General features: G+C 46.1%; 1 protein-coding gene across 1 annotated transcript in view; it reads right to left on the bottom strand.

The window, feature by feature from the left end:
* The window catches only part of LOC112953147 (collagen alpha-1(VII) chain-like), a 93,220-nt gene that overhangs the window by 29,033 nt on the left and 40,340 nt on the right, over positions 1-23,847 (bottom strand). The window contains exons 38-55 of the mRNA XM_026046149.1: positions 23,323-23,382; positions 22,645-22,680; positions 21,103-21,165; positions 18,888-18,929; positions 17,111-17,164; positions 16,084-16,122; positions 15,631-15,666; positions 14,697-14,831; positions 13,777-13,893; positions 11,495-11,605; positions 5,156-5,200; positions 4,639-4,674; positions 4,280-4,315; positions 3,657-3,716; positions 2,726-2,851; positions 2,013-2,084; positions 1,506-1,541; positions 671-730 (exon numbers count right to left, since the gene is read on the bottom strand). Of these exons, the coding sequence (XP_025901934.1) occupies positions 671-730; positions 1,506-1,541; positions 2,013-2,084; positions 2,726-2,851; positions 3,657-3,716; positions 4,280-4,315; positions 4,639-4,674; positions 5,156-5,200; positions 11,495-11,605; positions 13,777-13,893; positions 14,697-14,831; positions 15,631-15,666; positions 16,084-16,122; positions 17,111-17,164; positions 18,888-18,929; positions 21,103-21,165; positions 22,645-22,680; positions 23,323-23,382 (1,164 nt within the window). The remainder of the gene's footprint in view (positions 1-670; positions 731-1,505; positions 1,542-2,012; positions 2,085-2,725; positions 2,852-3,656; positions 3,717-4,279; positions 4,316-4,638; positions 4,675-5,155; positions 5,201-11,494; positions 11,606-13,776; positions 13,894-14,696; positions 14,832-15,630; positions 15,667-16,083; positions 16,123-17,110; positions 17,165-18,887; positions 18,930-21,102; positions 21,166-22,644; positions 22,681-23,322; positions 23,383-23,847) is intronic.

The following is a 23,847-nucleotide window of genomic DNA, read 5'->3' as shown; positions in this document are numbered from 1 at the left end:
TTTGAGATTCTGTGATTCACTCTAGATTTATGCGGGAGCCAGAAGAGCAGAAACATTATTTCATCATTTCCTTCAGATGATAAAACTTCATTGAGGTTTACCCCCAGACCATTCACAGCTGTTGACATTCTCATTAAGTGTTTTGTCTCAGGGGCCTCATTGAGCAGTTCTGCGGGCAGATGGGGAGTTTATCTAAATAGATTGCAACACAAAATCAGTTTATTCGTGAAGCAGCCATAGGAGCTGTTGAAATTGAAGCATGGCCTCTCCTTGTGACTCAAGAGGGTCTCCCTTGTATCTCAAATAAAGTTTTTCTGCAGGGTGAAGGGAAATGGATGTTGCTGCCTCAAGGATGAGGGACCGAGCTGGGCTCCCTCTGCCAGAGGGCTGGGAAAGATAAGGGAAGGGGGAGATAAAGGATAAATGGGAGGTGGATTCCTAAAGAGGCAAGCTCTCAGATAGCAAATTCAAAGCATGCAGAATAAGATAGTTCTTGACTAAACTGCTGGGACCTCAGCTTCACATTAAGACACCCAGATGTAGGGGCGTAGGTAACTGAGCTCCCATCTGGATGCTCAGCCGATACCATCAAGTGCCAGGATCTACTTGGCCATGAGGTTACTGGAGCTACTTGAAATGCTCCAGGTTGTCTAAGGAATTGCACACCTACCCGAGGGCCAGGGAGACCACGGGGACCTCTTGGACCAGCTGCTCCAAAGCCAATATCTCCCTGCAGAGCAAACAGAGGTATCAGTCAGAGCGAGGACACCATATCCCTTTATTGCTGATTACTTTAATCACGATTTAGAGAACACAGGAAGAGGGAAAGGACTCACTTTCAACATCTTTCTGTTGCATCATTATTTTGCAAAGAGAGTTTGGTTCAAGACTATTGGATCAAAATCACTGCCTGCTTCCCATACAATCAATGCCCTGAAGCAAAGGTGGCAAAACTGGGCAACGCCAGCCACTTCCAAGTAGTCCTTAGACATCTCAAAGCTTAGGGTGCCCACAGCCAGTGGATATACTTATTTTTTCCAGCAGATGGGAGTGGCAGGAAGCAAGGTATCTTGTGTGGTTGCACACAAGCACAAGATGAGAATTCCACACAGTCGATGTGCATCACACTGTGCTATAGCCTTTCAGTGCCCTTCGTCCACCAGCTGCTGGTGGAGAGCAGAATACACACAGCACCTTACATGTGTCTATCTGTCACTTAGGACTGATGTCACTGCTGGTGAGACTGTTGGTCCTCCCAGTAAAGGAAAGGGCTGGGGCACTCATTCCTCTCCAGACACTAGAGAATCCACAAAGGAGGCCAAAATCAAAAACCAGTCTTCAGATTTTACCCCAATGGGTCCCAGCCACCTTGAGGAAGAAAAGCATGAGGATGAAAGAGGGATGAAGTATCTGGATGCGGTTGGGGATGAGGAGCCAAGGGAGGGTAGTGGGCTCTCCCATTGCCACCCCAAGATCATGGCTACTTGTGGCAGTGTGGCACTCACCTTGTTGCCTTTGGGGCCAGGTGATCCAGGGATCCCCTGCAGGACAAGGAAAAGAAATCAGAAGGGAGGACAGAGGGCCTTCAAGCTCTTCTGTCCCACTCAGTGCTCTGGTAAGGTCAATGGACATCCAGCCCAGTCACCAGGACTCAGCCTCCCTCCTGCTCATAGCTATGGCCAAGAAGCCCTCCCTGAACGCAGAAGCACAAAGCAGGGGAGCAAAGAGACCTATATAATGGTAGGTACGTGGGAACTGACAGTCAAGATCTCCTCCTAAGATCCCTTTCCCAAGGACCTTCTCCCCTTCCACCTGCAACTCCAGGTTAAATCTCTTTGCCTCCCAGCTATCTCTTCCCTACCAAACCCTTCAGGGATTGGGACTCCTTGCAGTTTGAGTTCAGCAGTGCTTCCAGGAGATGTTGCTTTCACCCCACAAGAAGGACCACAACACGGAGGGAATATCACCAAACTTCCACAGCTCAAAAGACATGGGAGTGATGTGTAAGTCACCTCTTTTCCTGGAAATCCTGCTGGTCCAGCTGGCCCGGTGAATCCATTCCGTCCTCTCTTACCACGTTCCCCCTTGAACACAAAATTTGTTAAGAAGGAAAACACCCTGGTGGGAAGTTCCAAGCTAGCTAGAAAGCATGAATCTCTGCTCCTACATGTTCCCAGGGCTAGAGGCAAACTCAACAAATAACTTGTAAAAATACTGTAATATCAGGTAGAGCAAATTCTGGGTTGCAGCCACTGAGCTGGTCTCCATGTGGACCTCTTCCGTGCAGAGGACAGAGTGCAAAATGTGGTTCTATTTTGCCTATGTGGAGGATACAACCACTGCCCTTATCTGCTCTCCTAGGGCAGAAAAACAGCTAATCTGCTTAAGACTTTGAGATGTGGCTGCAGCTACATCAGAGTAGTTCATGATGGATTTTGCTGCCAGTGATGCCCCAAACGTCTTACAGACACCCAGGACATGAGTGTGGCTTTAAGCCTCTCTTCAGGCCCCTGGTATCACAGACTATCAGAGAGACACAGAGTTTGCACATACAAACTTTGTACCTGCTTCCCTGCTCAGCTACTATGGGCCTGGAGATGTAGGGAGGAGATAGCTTGAACTGCAGAAGACATCCATTATAGACAGTCTAGGTAGGACTATCATTATTCTTGCATGGAGGAGGTTAACACAGTGCAGCAGTTTCCTCTCATTGTGCTCCACTTACCTTCTGTCCTGGCACCCCAGGCAGTCCTGGGGTCCCTCTCTCCCCCTGAGATCCAGGGATGCCGGGGTTGCCACGAATGCCTTGGATGCCCTGGGCTCCTGGAGGACCTGGGGCTCCTGGCTCACCCTGTTGCCAAGGAATCACATGAATCATCCATGAAAACACTGTCTCTTCCATCCCTTTTCTGTCTTAATCTAACTTTCCTCTGTGCAGGAATTCATAGGTCTTCCCAGCCAGCAAATCCACATGAGGAACCTACTCAATCTAAGCTCATCCCATACCCATCTGTATCTTCTGCACTGTGAAGACAACAGCAGCTCTGGACAATATAGATCCTAGGTAGAATCAGCTCCTCCCAGAAGGTGCCATTGGTCCTGGAGGAAGCCTGGGGAGTCTCTGTGAATGCACATGATCCTTACACACAAGTGGAGCCACTGCCTCCTGCTCATCCCCAAAGCAGGGATCCTGGATATTGAAAAGAGAGGCTGCACTATTGCTTGCTAAGTGGAGATCCCTTATCTGCAGACCCACAGTGCTCCTCAAATTCAAACCTTGCTTGCCTGCAGTGCCCCAAAGGATCTGAGAAGCATACCTCTTCCAAAACCATGATTCCCTTTTTTTATCAACATTCATGTTTATCTTCTGCACCCAAGAGAAACATCCACTCTGAAATGGCCCCTTGCAGGATACAGAGTTGTCTCAGAGTTGCCCATGTGATTTGACATGTGATGATGTTTTGGCTTTCTCAGGTTGGGTCTCGCTTTGGTGACTTATCTTTTCAGCCTGAACCAGCTCCATGCTCCCCTATGGCCCAGTGGTAGAAGGATCAGCAAGGATTACAATGACCCACACAAAACAAAAAAAAAAAAAAAAACCAAAACAGAAAAAACAAGTGAGAAGCCACCTAAACAAGAAGAAAGGCTTGGCTTACCTTATACCCAGGGGGCCCAGCCTGGCCAGTGGGGCCTCTCAACCCAATTCCTGGTTCTCCCTGAGAAGAAAAAAAGATCAGGAAAAAGCAAAACCACTGTTTCCACCATGGACTCATCAACATCAGAGTTTGCTTCATCCTGCTCATTAAACATCCAGGTGACCTCCCCTCCCTCAGAGCTGATCACACACTGAGGAGATCTACAGAGTCCTCGCTCACCGTCACATCTCCTCTAGATGGTGAGAAGTTTGATCTGACCTGTTCTTGGACAGGCAATGCTACTGAGAGCATTTGGACAATAGTCAGTATATGGGTTGCTGGAATATTACAGAATATAGTGTCAAAAAGCTCTGTATGAGACTTGTATCTTCTAACATTACTCATTACAACGCAGATGTCCTGTCTGTGATCAATACATCCCTAATCCTACTCTCCCAGTGAGTGACCCATTCCAGCCATGCTGAGCCTACATCTCAGGACCAAAGGAGGTTACCTGGGCACCTCATTGAGATAGTTAAATTAGATATAGGAAAAGGAGAGAAAACATGGAGCGAGAGCAGAAGACAAGTTCTCACAGTGTAAGAAGAGACATCCCTGACCACGGTACTAAAGTTGTTCTTTACCTTCTGACCATTTTCACCTCTGTGCCCTTTGGTTCCCTATGAAATGAAAAGAGAGTTACCAAGCCTGTGATTCCTCCCATAAGGAGAGGCCATGTGAATGATAACTTCAGAGCAAAGACTTTTTGTCATGGTCATAGTAGAGTGGGGCAGCTGGCAGCTCAGGGATGCCTCTGACCTCCATCTCTGGCCTCCTTTGCAGGGGAGGTGGGAACAACTGTGTGACCAGGGAAGAGCCAAATGCCCTAAGGCAGAGCCACATAGCTCTTGTGAAGGAGAAGGGGATGATGCAGATGGTGACAGGGTCCAAATGGGGACAGGGTGGGTAGATTCTAGCTGCAGGTCCCGATTCCACAGCTCACCTTTTCTCCAGGTTCTCCCATCTCTCCAGGCTGCCCCTGCAAGACAGAAACATCCCATCTGCTACCCACCTCCAAGACAAAAACGTCCCATCTGCTACCCACCTCCTGCCCCTCTCCCATTTCTTCCCTCGTGCAGAGATCCTCAGGATGCTGCAGCTCACAAGTGTTCAAAGACATGCTTCTTGAATAGCCACCCCATTTGCCTGTCCTCAACTGTTTCTCCTCTTCCAGATCTTCTAAGCACTCATCTGCAGTCCCAAATACCTCGTGTCAATGATTCATCTGCCTGTATTTCTTGTATTTGCATATATGCATGCTTCCTTGCCCTTCTCATAACCATCAGAGCCCAACCACCACAGGAGGAACGTGACAGTGAGGGTAATGAGTTGCTCTCTTGCAGTCTCACCCTCTGACCCTGCTAATGAGGCTGTTGGAGATGGTTTAGGCAGCAGTGGGACTTGCAAACCATTCAGAATCTCTTGTCCAAACCTGCTGCAGTCCACAGAGTGATAACTACCTTTTCTCCTTTGTCTCCACGGGCTCCTGGAGCTCCCCTCTCTCCCTGGAAAACATAGGGAAACCCCTTCAGTCACAGGCATGTATGTATAGGGGAGCTGCAAGGAATTTCCCCTGCCCTCTTGGGATCAAGCTGATGCTGCTCTGGGTCCTGCAACACCTTTTGGAAAATATGTGTTTGTGGAGGGCCCTCTCCCTTCCATCACTCCCATTCCCAAAACCAGTTCAGAGACCTGACCTAGTCCCTCTTACCCTAAACAGTAAAAATGCACAGATAGAAAACCTAAATTGTGGAATAAGGATGAGATATGAATAGTAAGCTGAGGTGTCCCTCTCCCAGGACTCTGCAGATAAGTTTGAGGGAGACTTGAGAAGTTCACAGAAGAGAAATCTACTGAGGATCCCTGTGTCACTGGCCAACAACTGGTCATGGTGGTTGATTGTTACCTCTCCCACACACCAGCCTGGCCAATTTTCACTCATTATTCCTGAGCCTCTACATGAGACTGACCTGGGAAATGAATTAAATCCCCCCAGAGATGTGAGAACTGGGAAAGCAGGGTGGGCAGATAGGTTTGGAACACGTATCATTCTTGGTGGTGCAAGCACAGATCTTGCAAGGTGAGAGGCAGTCAAGACCAAAACAGAAAGATGCCTCATTTAGTCCACTGCTTAGAGCTTGCCATGTTTAAGACAGGTTTGAGTACGGTCTGAATAAGTTAGATTTGTATTTTGACCTCTTTCTTCTATATCTGTACTAAAAGATGCCTAAAAACACTGACCTTTTGGCCGTGGGAGGGTAGATCCACTGGGCCTATTTCCTGCTTCTGCAAGAAAAACCACACATACAGAATCCAGCCGGGATGCTGAGCAGCAGCAGAAGGGCTCAACCACATCCTAAGTGACACGGCTGCAGTGACAGGAGCTCTGGGACAGGTACCTTAATCCTCCTGGAACGCTGAGGGCCTGGGTATGTCTTGAATTGGAATAAGAAAAAGAGAATGGTGTAAGAATGACTGAATAAATGTTTTGTCCCTGAAAGAGTCTCTCAGAGCAGGGAGATGTTGGGCAGCAAGTCACTACATTGCGAGCAATGCCCTGACACCTGTCTTAGTTCTGACCCTCTGTGCATGGCAAGGAGAACGTGCTTTTTCTCATACTGTGTACAAATTCCTTGCTGTCCACCCAGATCTTCCTTAGGGTCAAATGCAAAGGCAGGGTTCCCATACTGGTTTGGAAGAAATTTGTTCAAACACAGAGGAAATCTGCTGTGCAGAATTTCTCATTTATAACTTGTGGAAGTTGGACTTTCCATCTTACGTTTTGCAAAACCAACACTTTGCATGATCCACTGATGGGAAGTTGCATTAAGGTAAGCAATATAACTGCAGGCCTGTAAAGATGTTAAGGTTTATAATCACACGCCCAGGCTTATATTTCTAAATATAAGCAAACCCATACAAATACATTCTATGTTCTCAAGACACAAGACAGCCTTCAGTTATGCTGCTTTCTCCATGAATCAGGTTATTATTCCCCCATTGATTAAGTTTGATTTTCCCCACTTCTCTTTTCTAAGTAGTGTTTCCCTTGCAAAACACAGGGAGAACAATCTTTTTTGCCAAGAAATATGGCTTTGCCTGCAGCAGCTTCTTGCTTTATTTATTAACATTTATCAGCAACCTTTTACCCCTCTCCAGATTCATCATGGCTTTGAACAAGAGAGAAAGAACCAGTGTTTTCCTTGCACCCATGTACCTGAAGACCCCCTTCATGTACAGTCTTCACTCACCATATATCCAGATGGAAGTCTTGGACCTCCCGGGGCACCGGGGGAATGAACCTGCAACAGAACCAACAAGGAATCATCATCTCCCTCTTGGATTAAGCTGAAGGGGAACGTGATGGGGAGTGGGATCTTTCTTTACCATGTGCCCCTCGTGCTCTGAAGATCTCCTGGCTCTAAGGTGTGTTGGCAATGCAAAGCTATCATCCTGGGAATTCACATTTTCCTGCATAAAAAGCACGCGTTATCCACCTGAGCAGCTAGTACTAGTACTTATATAGCACTGCACAATTAGCTGAGCATAATCGTAGAGAAATAACAGCTAAAATGTCACAAGTTTGAGATTTAAATTTCAAAATGTTTAGTCTTTTCCTTAACAACAGTGAATTATCTGCTTGCTGTTGTGAAGGTGTTGACATTCCTAGCTATTAGACATTAACAGGATATCTCAATGTTCAGCAATTACTCCCTGGACCACACAGGGGAGGTGGCTCTTGGAAACACTTGCAGAAGAAAAAAAGACGTGAATTCATCTCATTTTTCCCTAGAAATAATGGGCAAGACATTCAGAAGGTTAAAGTTAAGGGAAGGTAAATCCTAAGCAAAGTGCTTTAAAGAAATGCTGGTTAGTCCAGCCCTAGGAGTTAGGCTTGCAAGGATGGTAAAGTACTGAATAAAGGCAAATTTCAGCTAAAACTCCCTGGACTGCAGAGGCAATGCTTTGCAGGAGGAATGGTCAATGCTCTGCACCCATGGGGTGATTCCTAGTATATCCCAGGTCCAAGGTGTTTTGGAGGCTGCTGGTCCTTGATACTCAACCAGTCTCTTGAGCAAAGTAAGGATTCCTGTTTGGGAGTATTTAACTAGCTGGATGAGGGTTTCATCTAGTGAGTAACAAAGCTGGGAAGTTTCTGATTCACCAAATATGTAAAGAAAGGAAAAAATTGTTTGGGGTCCAATTAAAATTGAAATGCACCCTGAAATGGGGCAAGGAGAGAGACAGGAGGGAGGAAAGCAAGATCAAAGAAAGGCATGGACTGTTCAGAAGCATCCACCTCGGGCGGTTTGTGTGAGAAACATCACAGGAGATGAAGAACATGGAGAGAAACATCTCTCAGGCTTAGGTAGAGGGTGGATCCATCCATTTTTGGGTAGACTGGATGCTACCAGGCAACTTCTTGCAGGTTCCTGTGCACATAGAGGGTCCAAAGTGGCTCTGTCTTGCCCTGGATCACAGCTTCCCTGCAGACCAGGCGTCACGTGCCCATGCACAAACACCTTCCCACAGAGAAAGCAGTGGCCAGGCAAGCCCACAGGTTGCCAAGACCTCTCTTGAGGTTTTTGCATGGTGACCCGTACACATTAGATCTCAAAAAGCTCTCATTTGCTGGGGGCATGGGAAATTGCTGGGGGGTAATAACTCTCCTTCACACGGCAATTCCTCCGCAATTTCAGCATTTTCCTGTTTTGAGGTGCCAGCAATGAGATACCTTAAAAAAAGGTAAAAAATAGCAGAAAGGCTGCTGCTTTCTAAAGCAACGACATCCTGATAGCAGGTATCGGTGTAAGGGGTAAGGAAAGGCCAGAAGAAAGGACAAGGGAAAAAAATAGAGAAAATGGAAATAAGAGGGGAAGAAAGAAGCAGCCTTGCAAAGAAAGAGACATGGGAAAGGGAAAATTAGAAATTGGGGAGAAAAAAAAATTAAGTGCCAATCACACTGTACATACAGACACAACGAGGAGGTTTATCTGAATTAACTTGGAAAATGACTAAGTTCAGCTCTTTTATACCTCTCCGGAAAAACTACTTAGAGTAAAAATGGTCTCAATTATTAGTATTTTTTTTTCTCTTCCAAAATGTTCTGCAGACTGGAAAAGAGATGGGGGGAAAAGGGAGTGAGAAAGGAGTCAGAAAGTTTAGGACAATTGATCCAAGCAAGTTTTAGGTAGGAGCTTACAAAGAATTAGGCTTGGAGGACCAGTTCACCTGGAATTAAGCCGGCCCTAACATGAACTGAGATGCCTGGGAGCAAAGCTGGAGCTGGTGGAAGAGCTTCGGGTTCCTTGTGGCCGTATTGGGATGGGCTGCAGAGGCTGGAGACGGAGGAGGCAGGAGGATTGGTCCAAAAGAGCAAAAAATTGGGTTCTCCACGGAGAAAGCAACCGGCCACTGCTTCTTACCCAGGTGCTTGCACCAGGTGCCTTCCCAACTTGGCTCTTTCTATCCCATTAATCTGCTTCCCCCATTAACACCTACCAGGCAGAAATTACACATCTGAGATCAAACTCTTGGGCTATTTTGAGCTGCCTCTCCCCAGGGCCTCCTGAACCTTTTATGGGTAAAATTCCTGATCACAGCTGCTGCTAATGGGAAAACAAGGGGCTCTATTTTCCCTGCTCGTGTTGCTCCCCTGATAAGCCCCGTCAGGATACAGCAGCCACCAGGCATCTGTCTGGCTTTTCCAAATGACACTGCCTCTACCACCATGGTGATCACTACATATGGGAACAGCAAGGGTGGTCATTTTTTTCAATTATTTCAAAAAATGCTCATTTTTTTTTCAATGATTCCTCCCTTTATGGAGAATCCAATAATTACAACCAAACAACTAAACGTACCATCACTATCAGACAGCATTGATAATGCAAGTGATATTGCAGAAAACCTTGGAAAACCACCCCAAAGGGCTGGAAACAACCTTCTCTAAAACCAAAGGGCAAAACCTTGCCCCATCTTCCTGCACGCTGGTTCTGATAACTTAGCAGCAGACAGGGAGATGGATAGAGAGACCTTCTCATCCCAGCTTTCTATGGCCTGCTCCCAGGGTTAATCAGATTGATCTCTAATTTCTCATGTGAAATGTAAGCTTTCAATTTCCATTCTCCAGCTCTCACTCTTCCTTTCGCCGCAAGATTAAGGAGCCCTTTAACATTCTGTACTTCTTCCCTGAAGAAAGCTTTTCTGCACAGAAATCAAGTCCTCTTGGCCATCCTTTAGTTCTACTAAAAAGCCTGTGGTCTTTAGGTCTCTCATGATAAACGAGTCTGCATCCACCTGCAGATCAATGCTTTAGGTGGGTTCTGCACCTTCCTCATCCTTAAAAAAGACAGTGGGCTCCCAAAGAGGACACAGAAGCCTTGTTTTTGTCCCTTGGGGTTGGATAGAGGGATCAAGTGACTTGTTCACATCGCTGATTACTGAGGATGGGCCTTTCTGCCAGGACCTCACAGTGGGAGCTGCTGACATTGGGCATGACCAAGTGAACCCATTCCCTTACCCTACTGCATCTAGATGCCTGGATGCATTTAGCTCCCTGACAAAAAGGGGTCCTTCCTTCTTCACCAAGGAGTAAGATGCTGTGTCCGTTAAGGATCTGACATTAAATCCCTCCACACAGGGGCCCATGCAAAGCTGCAAGGAATCTCCTTCAGGAAGAATCGCATGCCTATGGCCCACAGTTTCAGATGGAGCCACAGGTTTGAGACACCCAATTTCATGGTCTCCAGATGCTGCTCTTGAGAGACTAAGCTCTCTAGAGTGGGGCACCAAGAAGCTCTCCCCAACAGGGCAGACCTGCAGCCTAATCCCAGGAGAAACAAGGGGCTTTGGGCTGTGTGCTAACAATGAGGTATCTCTTTCCAGGTTAAATGTGCTGGGACTGTATCCAATGGATGCTCATCCCTGAGTCGTGGTCTCCAGAGTTGCAGTTCACATGCATGCACGTGTGTGCATGTGTGTGTGCACGTGTGTGTGTGCACAGCCCTCCTGTGGCTGCTGCAGCAAGGGAGGTTCCAGCTTCTCTCTGCAGTTCAGAGCGGTTTTAATTTGCAAGGAGATGGCAAAAGTGAAGGGAGCAAAGGAAAGTTTTTGGCAGGCTACTCAAAAGCAGGGTTCCCTCCTTCACACAAGCACCTCGATGCATAAATACATTTAAGCTGGATAAAAGCATTTGCATTTACAAAATGGCTTAGAGGGTGCACATTTGCTTGTCAGCAGCCATAAGAATTGGAAGACACTGGTTTCCTACTCAGACCCTAAAAGTCCTCCTTTTTAAGGGGGTCATCCCTTAAGGATGCAGCAATATGTACCAGATCTGGGCTCAGAAGGGCATCTCAGCCATCCTGAGGGTCCAGGAATTATTGCTGAAACATTTGCAAACAGCAGAAAGGAAAATCTTATCATAACTCTATCTTATATTATTATCTGCCTCTAGAATATTAGAAGTCTGACATTTTAAAAGGGGCTGATTATCACTGGCTGTTCATTTGACCAAGTGTAAAAGATAGATGCTGAAGCCTGACTTACTCAGATTAGAAAAAAAAAGTATAATTTTTAAGTAGGTAATTAATCACCCACATTTGCCAAGGGCTCTGGTGGTTTCCCACACCCCTGCATGTATGCAGAGCACAGCTCCCATGCCAGAGCAGAAGGGGGAGTGTGGGAGATGGTCCCAAGACTAGACGGGTGTGGGAGATGGTCACCATGGCCCTTTCAGTCTATCACTTATCTCCACGTTGGTCTATCATCCAGCACCACTAGGGATGGGGGCGTACATGGCTGCTTTCCTTCTGCTCTTCCAGCTTCTCCTCCAAGGACTCAAGAAGCTCCATGGGCTGGTTACCTTGCAGATCATCTTCAGAGGGTGGTGGGGGCACAGCTGAGCTCTGCAAAAGATGATGTCCACAAGTGAGTGACACTGATTACCAGAGCAGAAGATGGAAGGTGAGACCTTTTTCCCAGTTACACTGATTACTGCAGACACCTTGATTAGTCCCTCGTGCTCTCTGTAAGTTAGTTTTTCACTCTCGTGAGACAGGGTCAAAACTCAGAGACTTGCAATGTTTTGTCCAATCAATCTCTTGGAAATGTTATCTCTTTGCATCTTTTATATTGTCACACACAGAAACACAATTAAAACTCACTGAAGAGACATTTACATACACTGCAGAGAGGAGTGTTTGTTGCACTTGAGCCTCTCTCCTTCCTTCTCTCTTCAGGCATTTTCTCTAAGGATCCCATCACTTTCTCACTAGGGTTTTCCAGAGGCTGGTACTCTCGTTCATGACCACGAGTAGATTGACCCTGTGGAGACAGAAGAAAGTTTTTTTGTTTTTTTGTTTTTTTTTTTTTTCCTGAGGCAAATCCCAGTGTTTTATCAACACTGCTGTTTATTCAACAGCACAGAGTTGATTGGAACAAGACTGGAAAGGCAGGTTGCTGAGATCTTTCTTGCACATCATTTGGGAAGTTCTGAGGAGGATGGGTTAGGGTAGACTGTTAGGAACTCCAATTGAAACCCAGCCTAGAGAGGGTTTTTTTTTTTGGTTGGACCCTGTGAGACACCCATGCTTGGATTTACTGGGCAACTCTCAGCAGCTTTAGCTCTTTATCTAGTAACCCCATCTCCAAGCACCTGGCTGAAGTCCCAACAGTGCATCAGTATCTCCCCAGTCTTTTATGCCAGATTTGGGGAATTGGGGAGAAGCAATAGCACTGGGATGAAAACAAAAGTGAGTCTAGGCTAGAGAAAAGGGGCCAACATTTTGACTGTTCTCATCTGCAGCCCAATCTTGCTCCAATGCTCTTTTCTTAGCAGGACTGGAACCGGTAACACTGTGCTTATATCTGCAAAGCTGGGTGGCCTGAAGAATATCCATTCATCTAAGACATAGTAAGGCCAAGTTTCCATGGCAGAGTCCCTAATAAGCCCAACAGAGCCATTTTTTGTGTCTTTATACCCCAAATCTCAGCAGTGCTGGTTCCAGGGGTTGCTTGCACATACTTGGTTGGGATCCCTGGAGATCTCTGGTGCAAACTGAGGTACCTACTGATGTTTATGCAGCTCTTGTGACCTTTAGGTCCCCTTAGGCACCTAAAATGGTGCCGTGTGGGCCATCGAGAAAAGCTACATCTCACCTGAGATTGCGACAGGAGCCTGGAGCAGAGAAGGGATGACTCTGCCTAAGCCTTTCTAAGTGCCCGAGCAACTGGTCTGTCACTGAAGCAACCACTGATGATAAAAAAGGTCTTCAGTAGCTGGCTCCAAACACCCCCACAGTTCTTGTGCTCATTTCCTACCAATGACTAGGAGGAGTTTATGGACAGTGAGTCACTTGTTGGCTGCCATAAAGACAGAATTAGAAAAGCCTCATCTCACGGGCACTATGGCCTGGACTATCCCTACAGGACTATCATGGCTGGCTATCTGTGTGGGTAACTTCTTAGGATCCATGAATACAACAGCAACTATGAGACATGGCCTGGATACAGCCAAAGGGATGTTATGCCACATAAGAACCTAGATACAGCCTTAATATCACTAATGAATTCCTAATGCCCATACTTACAAACTATCTGTTACTCGCAATTGCAAAGGATTCATGTGACTAATTACCTCTAGTAATTAGCCTGATTACTCAAGCAAATGAGGTCTGCGAGGTCACACTATCTAACAGTCCCTCTCTTGGGCAATCTGAATCCAACCTAACAGGACTGGATCCATCCTTTCCTGCCCAGGAGAGACACATCTAGGTGTCAGCCTTGAAGGGTGGAGTTGCAGAGTATGCTCAGCAGTGTTCTGGTATGCAACCAGTACAGGTATGGCTGGAAAACTGCTGGATTTTTGCTCAGACAGTGATATAGAAGATGAAGAGGAGCTGGCATTGGGTGGAAAGAAAGTAGTAGGTATTGCACGTGTTAGCAGTAGGACTCACTGGAGCATGGACCGGGAGCCCACCGACATCAGACACGCAATCTTTTAATATTATTGCTGCAGCAGAACAGATGGACAGGTCCATATGACCTGGATTTTCTCTGCTCTGCTGCTTGCTTTTACCTTAGTGAGTTGTTCTGCAGGCACCGACACCCCAAACTGAGCCTCCACAGCTGCATTTTGTGCTTCTTCACTGACCCCTACACTGACCACGGCATCACGGGACATGTCAAATGCATCCTGTAACAACATAGAAAGCACATCAGTGTGGCTATGACAAATCTGAGCTTGTCACACCTGTGTGACAAGCTGCATCCATTCAAGGTAGGCTGCTTCTCCCTACTTCTCCTGGATATCCAGCATGCCCTGTCCCATTTGGTGGCCTTTCCCTCTCCCTAAAGCCAGCTGAATCTCACTAGGGCCATATATCTTAAGGGCAGGGTCAACAGGATCCTGCAGATGTTAAAGACTTTAGGATACCCAGAGCACACACAATACAGAGGCATTGGTCTTTCCAGTAGAGGGATAAACAGACATATCCCAAATCCTATGTTCCTGAATATCTAAGGAGCGGGTAGCCAACAGATGCTCACCACTTTCAAGCCTTCCTTCCCAGCTAGCCCTGCATCCCTTTGCTTCTGAGGCCACACTCATGGTCACCTCCCTTGCATTCAGCCACTTTGCTCCCTTGGCACACCCAACACTCCAGCAACAACCAGTTGGGTCAGGGGGCTCCTGCTTAGGAATCACAAGGAGTCACAAAAAGGGTGGTCAATTGATTCTTTCATTTCCCTAAACTCACTCTAAAGAAAGACTGGCTTCCAAACCCATTAGCTCAACTTCTAGATCAAGGATGTTGATGTGAGCCATTGGCGTCCTCCAGCTCAAAACTGGTTATAACTGGATCTACAAGCCACCATAAACTGCTTTTTAACACAGGTAAACCTCTAGCCTTCAATAATCTATTTGTTTTGCTGTCTTCTCCTCCTCCTTTCTCCTTTGCCTTCAAGTCTGCCTGTCCAATGAAGAAGACAAATACTCACGCTGTGGTCAGAGGCTCGCTTAGCCTCCTGCTTCCTCTTGGATGCCTTGCTTTTCCTGGAGCTGCCCAGCTGTTGGACCAGCCCTTCCAGGCCATTCTGCTGGAGTGCATTGGTGAGGTCCTTCAGCAGTGCCAGCTGCAACCAGAGGACACATTCAAGCAATGCCCCAGAGCCACCCATGAGTGGTAACTCATGAGATACCCAAATGTGAATGCAGCCATCTTAATATGAAGTGTTTGCAGTGTGGCTTGCTGCTGTTTCACAGGTCACTTGGTTGTGAGGCACCTTGACAGCCAACAGCCGGTTTAAATGAAAGCACCTACAGTTTAGGTGTCCATTGAAGCAAGACTCTTTTTTTAATAATTAACAGAGAGCTGGTTAATGGTGCTTTTTCTGCAATTTTCCCCACCCTGAATGGTGTCTATCTATCTTTGGTCAGATCAGTCAGTCCCCAGCCTCCCTTGGTCAGGTCCCTCAGCAACGAGCTGAAGGTGAGGAGCCTTTGTAATTGCCAACATGGGAGATAGTAAAAACTGAGATTTATCAAATTCTATGAGCGTGGTGGTAACCTTAAGAGCAGAGTGAGAGTTTCACCAGCCCAGCATTACAGTAGCACTATTACTTGTGTTATGAGTTAAGCAAAAACCCAAACTGGTCCATGTTATGAGGACTTTTCTCTGGGTTCCATAGGTGGTTAGGTATTGCACTTCCTAATGTCAGATGAGTGTCTATTAGCTTGGGACACGCAAAGTTAGAGTTTGACATCCTGTGGAGAGCACATCTTTTACTATGAGGGCTCCTAGAGGACCAGCTCTAGGCCATGTCCTGCAGCCAGAGCACGCAGAGGTCTTGTGGGTCTCTTCTTGGTGGCTGTGCAGACAGGGTGCTGAAGCAAGGTCACCTTGTCAAGAAAGAACATCAAAGTATTACCTACCTTGATGCCATTTGCTTCAAAAAACCTCTCCAGATCCTGTATGAAAAATGAAGAGCATAAATATGAACTCAAGCACATGCCTTACAGAAGGGAGCAAAGTCCCCCTTGGAGTCACAGCTGGACTCCACCGCTTCAGCAACCCATGGAAACACCGATGATGCCTTGGACATGGATCAGGCATTCAATCCTGTGGTGCTCTGGATGTGAACATTCAGACTAGCTCTTTCCAGAGCGTCTTCTCATTTTGTTAGTATTAATCAGAGTCTTGGGGAGGAATTTATTTCACATTTAAATCTGAGCTGCTCAGCCATGGTTCCCATGTCAGTGCAAGTACAGAGGATTTCCAGAGGATAAAGGTCTCCCCTATGCCATCCGTGAGTCCTCTCTGCTGTCCCTACTCCTGGTCAGAAAGGGAGGTGGTCCAACACTACTACACAACTTCATTTTATTTACCTTCATTTCCACTCCTTTGCCTGGTGGACCAGGATCTCCCTTCAAACAAACAAGAAAACACTAGTCATTTATTAAGTCATTAGACTGAAGAGCAAGAGGAAGAGGAGCTCAAAGGAGGGGTGCAGTAGAGCATTGCAGGCAGGGTTCATGTATCCAGCCCTTATTTTGCTCCCACCTGTTTCTTTAACCCTCTCCCAAAAAAAACCCTGTTGACCAAGGAGGTAGTTTCATCCTTTATTCCCACCCTGTGGAGTTCTCCCATGGACACAGCCACTGGCTGCACGTCTTGTGACAAGAGGTAGCTGTGGTCCCAGTGGCACCACGGTCTGGTTCAAACATCTCCAATGTCAGACAGCTCCTAACTGTGTGTCCCATGGATGGGCTGGCTGGATGTACTCGTACAGCACAGCGTGGCATCTGAGGAGAGGACTTGAGGCATCCTTGGGGTATGAAATACCAGAAGAGCTACCATTGCTGCTGCTGGGAAGCTGAATTAGCAGTCAGGAGGCCCATGCAATGCAAGCAGCATGCGGCGAGGCAAGACGCTGAATGCCCTCTCTGATGGGCTTCATTTCACTGAAATCTGGTTTCTGTGCACAGATTCCGGTGGAATGAAGGGCATCAGAAAGGCATCGATGGTGACAGCTGCCAGTGCATGACAGCCCCAGGCTCCAGGCATGAGAATGCAAGATGCTGCAGAGCAAATAAGCCATGTTACAAGGACATGCTGGCTGTCATTGAACCTGTCATTTCCATAGGGTTGGGACCTTGAGACCACATGGGGACCGAGGTCATTGAGGTGGGAGAGCAGGGCTCCACACGCTCATGCTGTGAATGGGGCACACCTAGCCCTTCTCATCTGAGCCCTGCTCTGGGTCAAGCCTTCAAGGTGAAGGAGATGCTGGGCTGCTTGTGGGTTTCTTCTTTGCTTATTTTCCTATTGACTTTTCCTTTTAGGAAGGTGTACATCTGCCCCACAGCACAGCTGGAGAAATTCCATGCTCAGAGCAGTACAAATGGCACGTACCTTTGGGCCTGGAGGACCTCTTTCGCCTTTCAAGCCATCCTTTCCAGGATCTCCCTGTAAGTCATCAGGAACACATTAGCTCCAGTTCTTCTCCCCCTCTAAAATTCTCAGGGGAGAAGTTGGTTTCACGATTCATTCTGGTGTTTCCTTTACACTGGTCCCAAGTTAACTTGCCTTTCATGTCAAGTCACAAGGACTAGCAGCCTTTTCTCTTAACTATCACATTGACTCATGTAATTAAGTTAAAATTTGGGGCAACTCTTGTCTTCACTTGAAATTTGCTGCTTTTACTTTGGACCTAAAGAAGGGCTTATGTGTCATTTCTGGTTTTTCTTTCCTCCAACTATCTCCTCTGGGATAATAATTGGTATTGCAAAAACTTTGCCTCGACTTCCTTGCCACTACAGCTTGGCTAATGAAACAACAGAATTGAAGTAGTAAAGTTTGGGACTGAGTGTTTTGAGTGAGACATGGGCAAGGAATCGACCTCCAGAGAAACTGTCTGTAGTTCTTGCTCTCTTGATGTCCACCATCTGCTTTGCCTGTGACCCAGGCTGGGCATCTTCACTCAAGAGCTCCTTGTTTGGAAAGGAAACCCAAAGAAAACCCCAAAACAAGGGTTTGCCCCTGAGCAAACCAAGCTCAGGTCTGCCTGCAAAGCCCCTGCTGGGATATGCAGTGTCTGTGTCAGCCTTTCCTCCCAGTACAGCCAAATTTAGGCAGAAATTGATGCCGTGGCTGGGCTGCCTCCTCCTTGGCTGGCTCATTTCCTCCCCTGTCCCCTGCCGCAAGGTGCACAAAACAAATGGACAATTCACAAACTTTGTTAAACTCAGGGGGAGGAGGGTAATTAAATTCTTCTTCATCTCATTGGGCTACTCTAACAAAAAGATTACTTAGATTATGCCATGTTTCTGCCTCTCTTCCTTCACCAGTCAGATCCTGCCTGGCACTGTGGCACAGCCAAAGATGATTTTTGCTGTTTACTTTGCTAAACAGAGTGCAGTAAGGAGCCAAGGAGCTGCTTAGAGACAGACCATGACTTGTGTGTGCCCAAAAGAGGACACACTGGCCCCTGGCATGTAGTCGTCAGGGGCTGAGCACTATGTTCTGTGGTCTTGTATTTCACAGTGCTGGAAAAAAGGATCAACTAAATCCTTTTCTGCTGTTTTCTATCACTAGGGTTTCTATTTGTGCTGAATCCATCCCAATGTGAACCATCTCAGTGTTGGTGCTCAATAAAAGCTCTTGTAGATATTCCCACAAGCAGAGCTATTGCTATATAGTTAGGGAGCTACTATGGAAGCAATAGGACTGCTGTTCTGGAGAAATTCACGGCAGTTATTCCAGCATCCAAATCATCTTATTGCCTTTTGGCAGAGCACTCAGGCTCACAGCAAGTTTCTGAATGGCTCTCACTGATATCCGAGTCGAAATGTTTACTCTGGGTTGCCTTGCAGAAACACAAAGCCTTGGAAAGAGAACTGAAGTTCACGTTGCCCCAGCATCATCAACAGCAATTCACTGGATTGTGCCTGGAGGAACTTTGTTGTTGCACAGGGGAATGGCAAGAATTTGCTTAATGAACTTGGGAGTTTGGGGCTGCATTTGCAGGCTTTGGCTTACAAAGGTAATGAAGCTAGGGCAGTGGTATAAAGCTTGCTCGGAGCTTCTCAGAATAGCTTTGATCCTTTGTGCTGCAAAATGTACAACAAATGCAAAATAAGCAAATATTCAGCTTCTACACAAAGCTTCTCCAGCAGAAAGGAAATCTTACCTTGTCACCTTTCAGGATGCTGGTGTTCTCCAGAGAAGACATCTGCAAAAACAGAAGAAAAGTAGCTCTCAAAGGGGGAGGAACTGTGTCTGATATAAGCTCCCTCCTCTATGTGCCTTTTATCCCACTTAGCCTTTACTCATAAACATAGAGCTCCTGATGGTAACGTGTTAGCAGAGAAGGATCTTGGCCTATCCTGAAGCAAAAATGCTCCTCCCAGCTTTGAAGGGAACAGAAGGTGTTTGGTATTCCCACATGACACTCCCAAATATGCCAGACTGTCCCTAGTGCAAAATACATGAGAGATAAGTGAATGGGGGTCCAATAGATAACAACTGAAAATAGGGCTGGGACAACAAAATGGTGTGGTTTTCAAAGAGCATGTGGCACGTTGTCTGCCAGAGTACCTGTCTGCACATTAATGTACTGAAATATCTTCCTAATCTCCAAGGACCTTCCAAGATCCTTTAGAGAGAGATGATCAAGAGATCATTGCTTTCTCTCTTACTCGTCTTGACGTTAGGGGAACTTGTCCAAAGGAAAACTCAGCTCAAAGGCACAAGAAAATCCTGAGCAAAGTTTTCCCACCTATTTAAGCTCCTTTCCTAGGAGACGTCCACCCCTCTGCTGTGACTACAGAAGGTGCCTGGTTGATTTGATTAGACAACAGCTATTGACCAAAGGTATCAGATAGGTTTGTATTTATGGTTTACACCCTTTGGTGTCACAGATTTCTTGCATCACCAATAACAAATCATTTGGGATGAGATTGATTTGACCACACATGTCTATATCCATATAGGTGCTGTCTGCCTTGCTGTGCATTGCTGTGATAAAGCCAGGAGGAGAACCCATGCCATAGTGCTCTCCACACCAGTAATTTCTAGCAATGTTTCCTCAGTGGTACCCAGAACTTGTGATATATCTTAATGTATCCTTCCCCGAAACAAACATATCACTCAACCAAAGTGTACATCTTACTCACAATAGTTCCAGGAGTCCCAGGCAGCCCAGGCTTACCCTACGAAGATACAACACACCCATAAGAAACATGAGTGGAGAAATTCTGCATTTTCAGCTCCATGATACACTCTCTGTCATGCAAGGTTATAAATATGAACATGCAAACCTACAGAATCACCCTTGTCTCCCTTCTTTCCAGCAATTCCCTAGGAGGCAGAAGGAGAGGCAAGATGAGAGCAAGTCCTACCAGAGGACTGGACCTCAGCAGTCTCTCCTCTTCTTGCCACCTGAGCATCCTATGGACTAACAAGTCCATCTTCAAGCAGCTAAACTAATGAAATCTAGACTTCAACATGTCTCCTGCAGGTGACTTCCTTGATATTTAATAAGAGGTAAGATTATCAGCTTCTTTCTCTGAAGTGAACTCATTAGGGAGTCACTCTCCCCCACCCAGCTGTTCAAGTTCAGAAACTTTGTAGAAATGCCATTTCTTTGAGACCTCAATTCCTCTGACAAATTAGTTGATGTTAGTATTTTCCCAAAGCTATTAGGGAGAGATCAGACAGAAACAGTGTAAATGCATCATTTCACATCTTTCTTCAAAGGAGAAAGCATAAGCATCTCTGTTTCAGTAGTGTGAGCTTGGGGAAGAAAAACTATGATCCTTCCTTTGACTGGTATTGCACCATCCCCTCTCTTAATTGTTCCTTTAGTGATTGCCTTACATCCTTTACAGGTTGTCCTATATCTCCTTTTATCCCCTGCTCTCGTCCTAGTGGACGCTACAAAAATCTTCAGAGAAAAGCAACCTCCAGGCATAGCCAGCTTCCTGAGACTCCTGAATCTGAGACCAGGAAATCTCCCTGGGAGAAGGTGGCATCGCATTGCAGACGCTTGCCCTCATGGCCTGAACAGACACCAAAATCATCAAGCAAGTTACTTCTCTCCTTTGAAATTCCTTCTGAAAAGAAGGCATGTAAATTGTAGTGTCTGCATGGTGAGTCAATTAATAACAGTAACAGAGTACTTAATAACAGTAATAACAGTAGGTTTTTTTTTCCCCTTTGGAAGCTGTAAGCCAAAAGCAAAAATAAGAAAAGCCCTGGGCAAGATAAAGATGTTTTTGACCAGTCCCATCTTAACACTTGCTCCTAAATACTACTGCAAGGGCATAACCTAGGGTCATTACTCAATACATATTACTGCTGTGGTTCAGTATGGTCATCTTACTGGATTCTTAGTTTCTACTTACATCTTTACCTCTTAGTCCAGTCTCGCCTGGTTTCCCAGGTAATCCTGGTTCGCCTTTCTCTCCCTTCAGACCTATCTCTCCCTAAAAATGAACAAAACAATAGTTATTTTCTTCTTATGCATTTGATAGCCTACATATTTTAGGCTACATGCAGTATGAGGAAATGGTCTCAAGTTGCTCCAGGGGAGGTTCAGGTTAGTCATTAGGAAGAGTGGTGGAAAATCATGGAAAGGGTGGTGAAGCATTGGAACAGGCTGCCCAGGGAAGTGGTGGAGTCACCACCCCTGACAGTGTTCAAGAAAGGTGCAGATGAGGCACTTAGAGACAGAGTTTGGTTGGGATGGTGTGAAGGGTTCACAGTTGGACTTAATGATCTTAAAGGTCTTTTCCAACCATAATGATTCCATGATTCTATGTCCTCTATGAAGGGATAGACTTAGACAGCATGCCAGGCCACGTGGCTATGTCATTTCTTCCACAGTCCTGGTTGTACCTTGAGCTCAGAGCATTTACCCTGTGTGGGGTAGAGCTGTGCTCAGGGTATCTGCTAGGTGGACTAGGTTGGAAAGCATTTAGCTCCATTCAAACACAGACTGTCCTGAGTCTTAGTGGCACTTCAGGACAGACTCTTGGGAGACCCTCTGCCTCCCAGAAGCTCTGCAGCTCAAGTGAGATGGCCACTTAGTGGAGAAGCCATCACATGGCTCAGGTCTCAAGAGGCTCAGGCTCACAGGCTCTATTCCCACTTCATGATTCCCATCCTATTCCTGGGTTAAATGAGTTAAGCTTTCAAAGGTGAGGACTTTTTTCACTTGGGGTTGGTACAAGACACCTTCCTCAACACTTAGCCACCAGGCCATGAGCCTCCCAAAACAAAATACCTCTCACTACCTTCTGTCTTGGTTACATTCTCATTTCTCTCTTTTCATATTTAATCCCTTCTTGCTCATGAAGCAGATCTAGATTAAATATTTGGTTCACTGGGCCACCTGTTATGGCATTTCCCAAAACCACGTGCCCCTTCAGACAAATCTGGGGAGAAATATTGCTTGAGAAATACATGCAGGGAGGCAGAGTCTCTGAACAAGTAGCACATTTAGGATGTTTTCTATCTCTCTCTTTTGGCCACTTCAGAATAATTGGCTAGGAGGAATCCTAGAAACAAGAGTCTGCAGAATTTTCTAAGGCATCATTTCATTTTCCACATCTCCAAAATGACTCAGGTGTGCACAGGCATTCTGTAGACTTCTGTGTACCATCAAAAATTCAAGTCTAAACAGTCTCTACAGACTCCCCAGAGTTAAACAAAAGCACAGTGCAAAGAGGTGGCTTTAGCCTGTGTCACCGTGCGCAGGACACTGGCACATCACACAGAGACTCCAGCAAAGAAGGATTTCTTCAGACCTTTCGATTTTTGAACCTTCCTCATATTTTAACATGAGCTTCGTGGCAAAGATAATGCTCTTTACATTGCAAAACTCTCCTTGGCACAGATTTTTTTGTGATGTTGCTTTGCATGCTGCAGTCACTGCATACGCTCACCTTTTGACCAGGTTTGCCAGACAAACCTACGTTTCCCTGCAGAAATACAAACCATTAGGCTCACAGCAAGAACAACACAGGCAAAATCATTTCAGGTGAGGGTTCTCTGTCCTATCTAAAGGGTGTAAACATCAGACTCATGGCTGCAAAGCTGCTCTTTGGTTGCAGGTATTAGAAAACAGAACACTGTAGTATGATGCAGAGAAGGGGAAAGCATATGCTTTCCATATATGTATATGGTCCTATAGACACCACATAGTAGAAGATGCTCTACTGTAAGTATGTACAGCTTAGATGTGTCTGTCTCCCCAGTAGCTTCCTCTTTTTTGAAATCACTAATAGCTTTATGATTAAGCTTGACAGAGGGATGGAGACTCTCAAAGATGTCGTGTGCAAGATTTTTCTGGATTAAAATGAAAGACACAACTAATATTTGCACAGAAGGGAACACCAACATGAGCTCAATACTTATTAGACATCAAGGGACTCACATGAGAGCCACCAGAAGCTTGCGTCTTCTTAAAAACAAAAGTCAAGAAGACAAAAGACTCACAAGAGATCATTTCTCAGCATTATAGAGTAGTCCCTTCCTGGTCCTTAGCTTTTGGCCCTGAGCATCCCTACCTTGCTCCTTTGCCATTCCCTTTCCATACGCAGCATGTTGCCACACTTACTTACCCTGTCACCTGGGTCTCCTTTCAGTCCAGGTTGTCCAGGAATACCGAAACCTGGACTTCCCTGGGAAAAACAACAAGGCATGTCTCAGTGCAACACCAGGCAACCTTTTCTGCTCTGAACCCTTAAGTATAGCAGAGGTAAAGCTAGAGCTAAGCCCCACATTGCTCCCATCTCCCAGCTTGTTCTGCAGATCTTGGAAACAATTTTTCCATTGCTTTGCACAAGGTGCAGTGGCATGACCCTGCTCCACTTGTTACCTCATTCTGGAAGGCTGTCACGTGCCATGCTATGCATCACTATCTCGCTAGCTATCACCACTTTGCTAACCTACAAGAGCTAATCTGCTTTCCATCCATGGCGTAATAGATGTGAGATAGTTGCCAACACCGTGTTTTGTGCTGAGCAAGATGCGTGGTGGGGATATAGTGTCTTCCCAAAGTAGCTTCAAAGCTGAAGACATTAATTTCCACGTCTGAAGCTAGCAGGAAAGCATGGAGCAGATTCTAGGCATTTTCATCAACGATA

This window comes from Nothoprocta perdicaria, unplaced genomic scaffold (assembly GCF_003342845.1).
Source record: "Nothoprocta perdicaria isolate Ctin4 unplaced genomic scaffold, notPer1 scaffold_420, whole genome shotgun sequence".
Taxonomy (NCBI): domain Eukaryota; kingdom Metazoa; phylum Chordata; class Aves; order Tinamiformes; family Tinamidae; genus Nothoprocta; species Nothoprocta perdicaria.
This window is presented reverse-complemented; position numbering and strand designations above follow the sequence as displayed.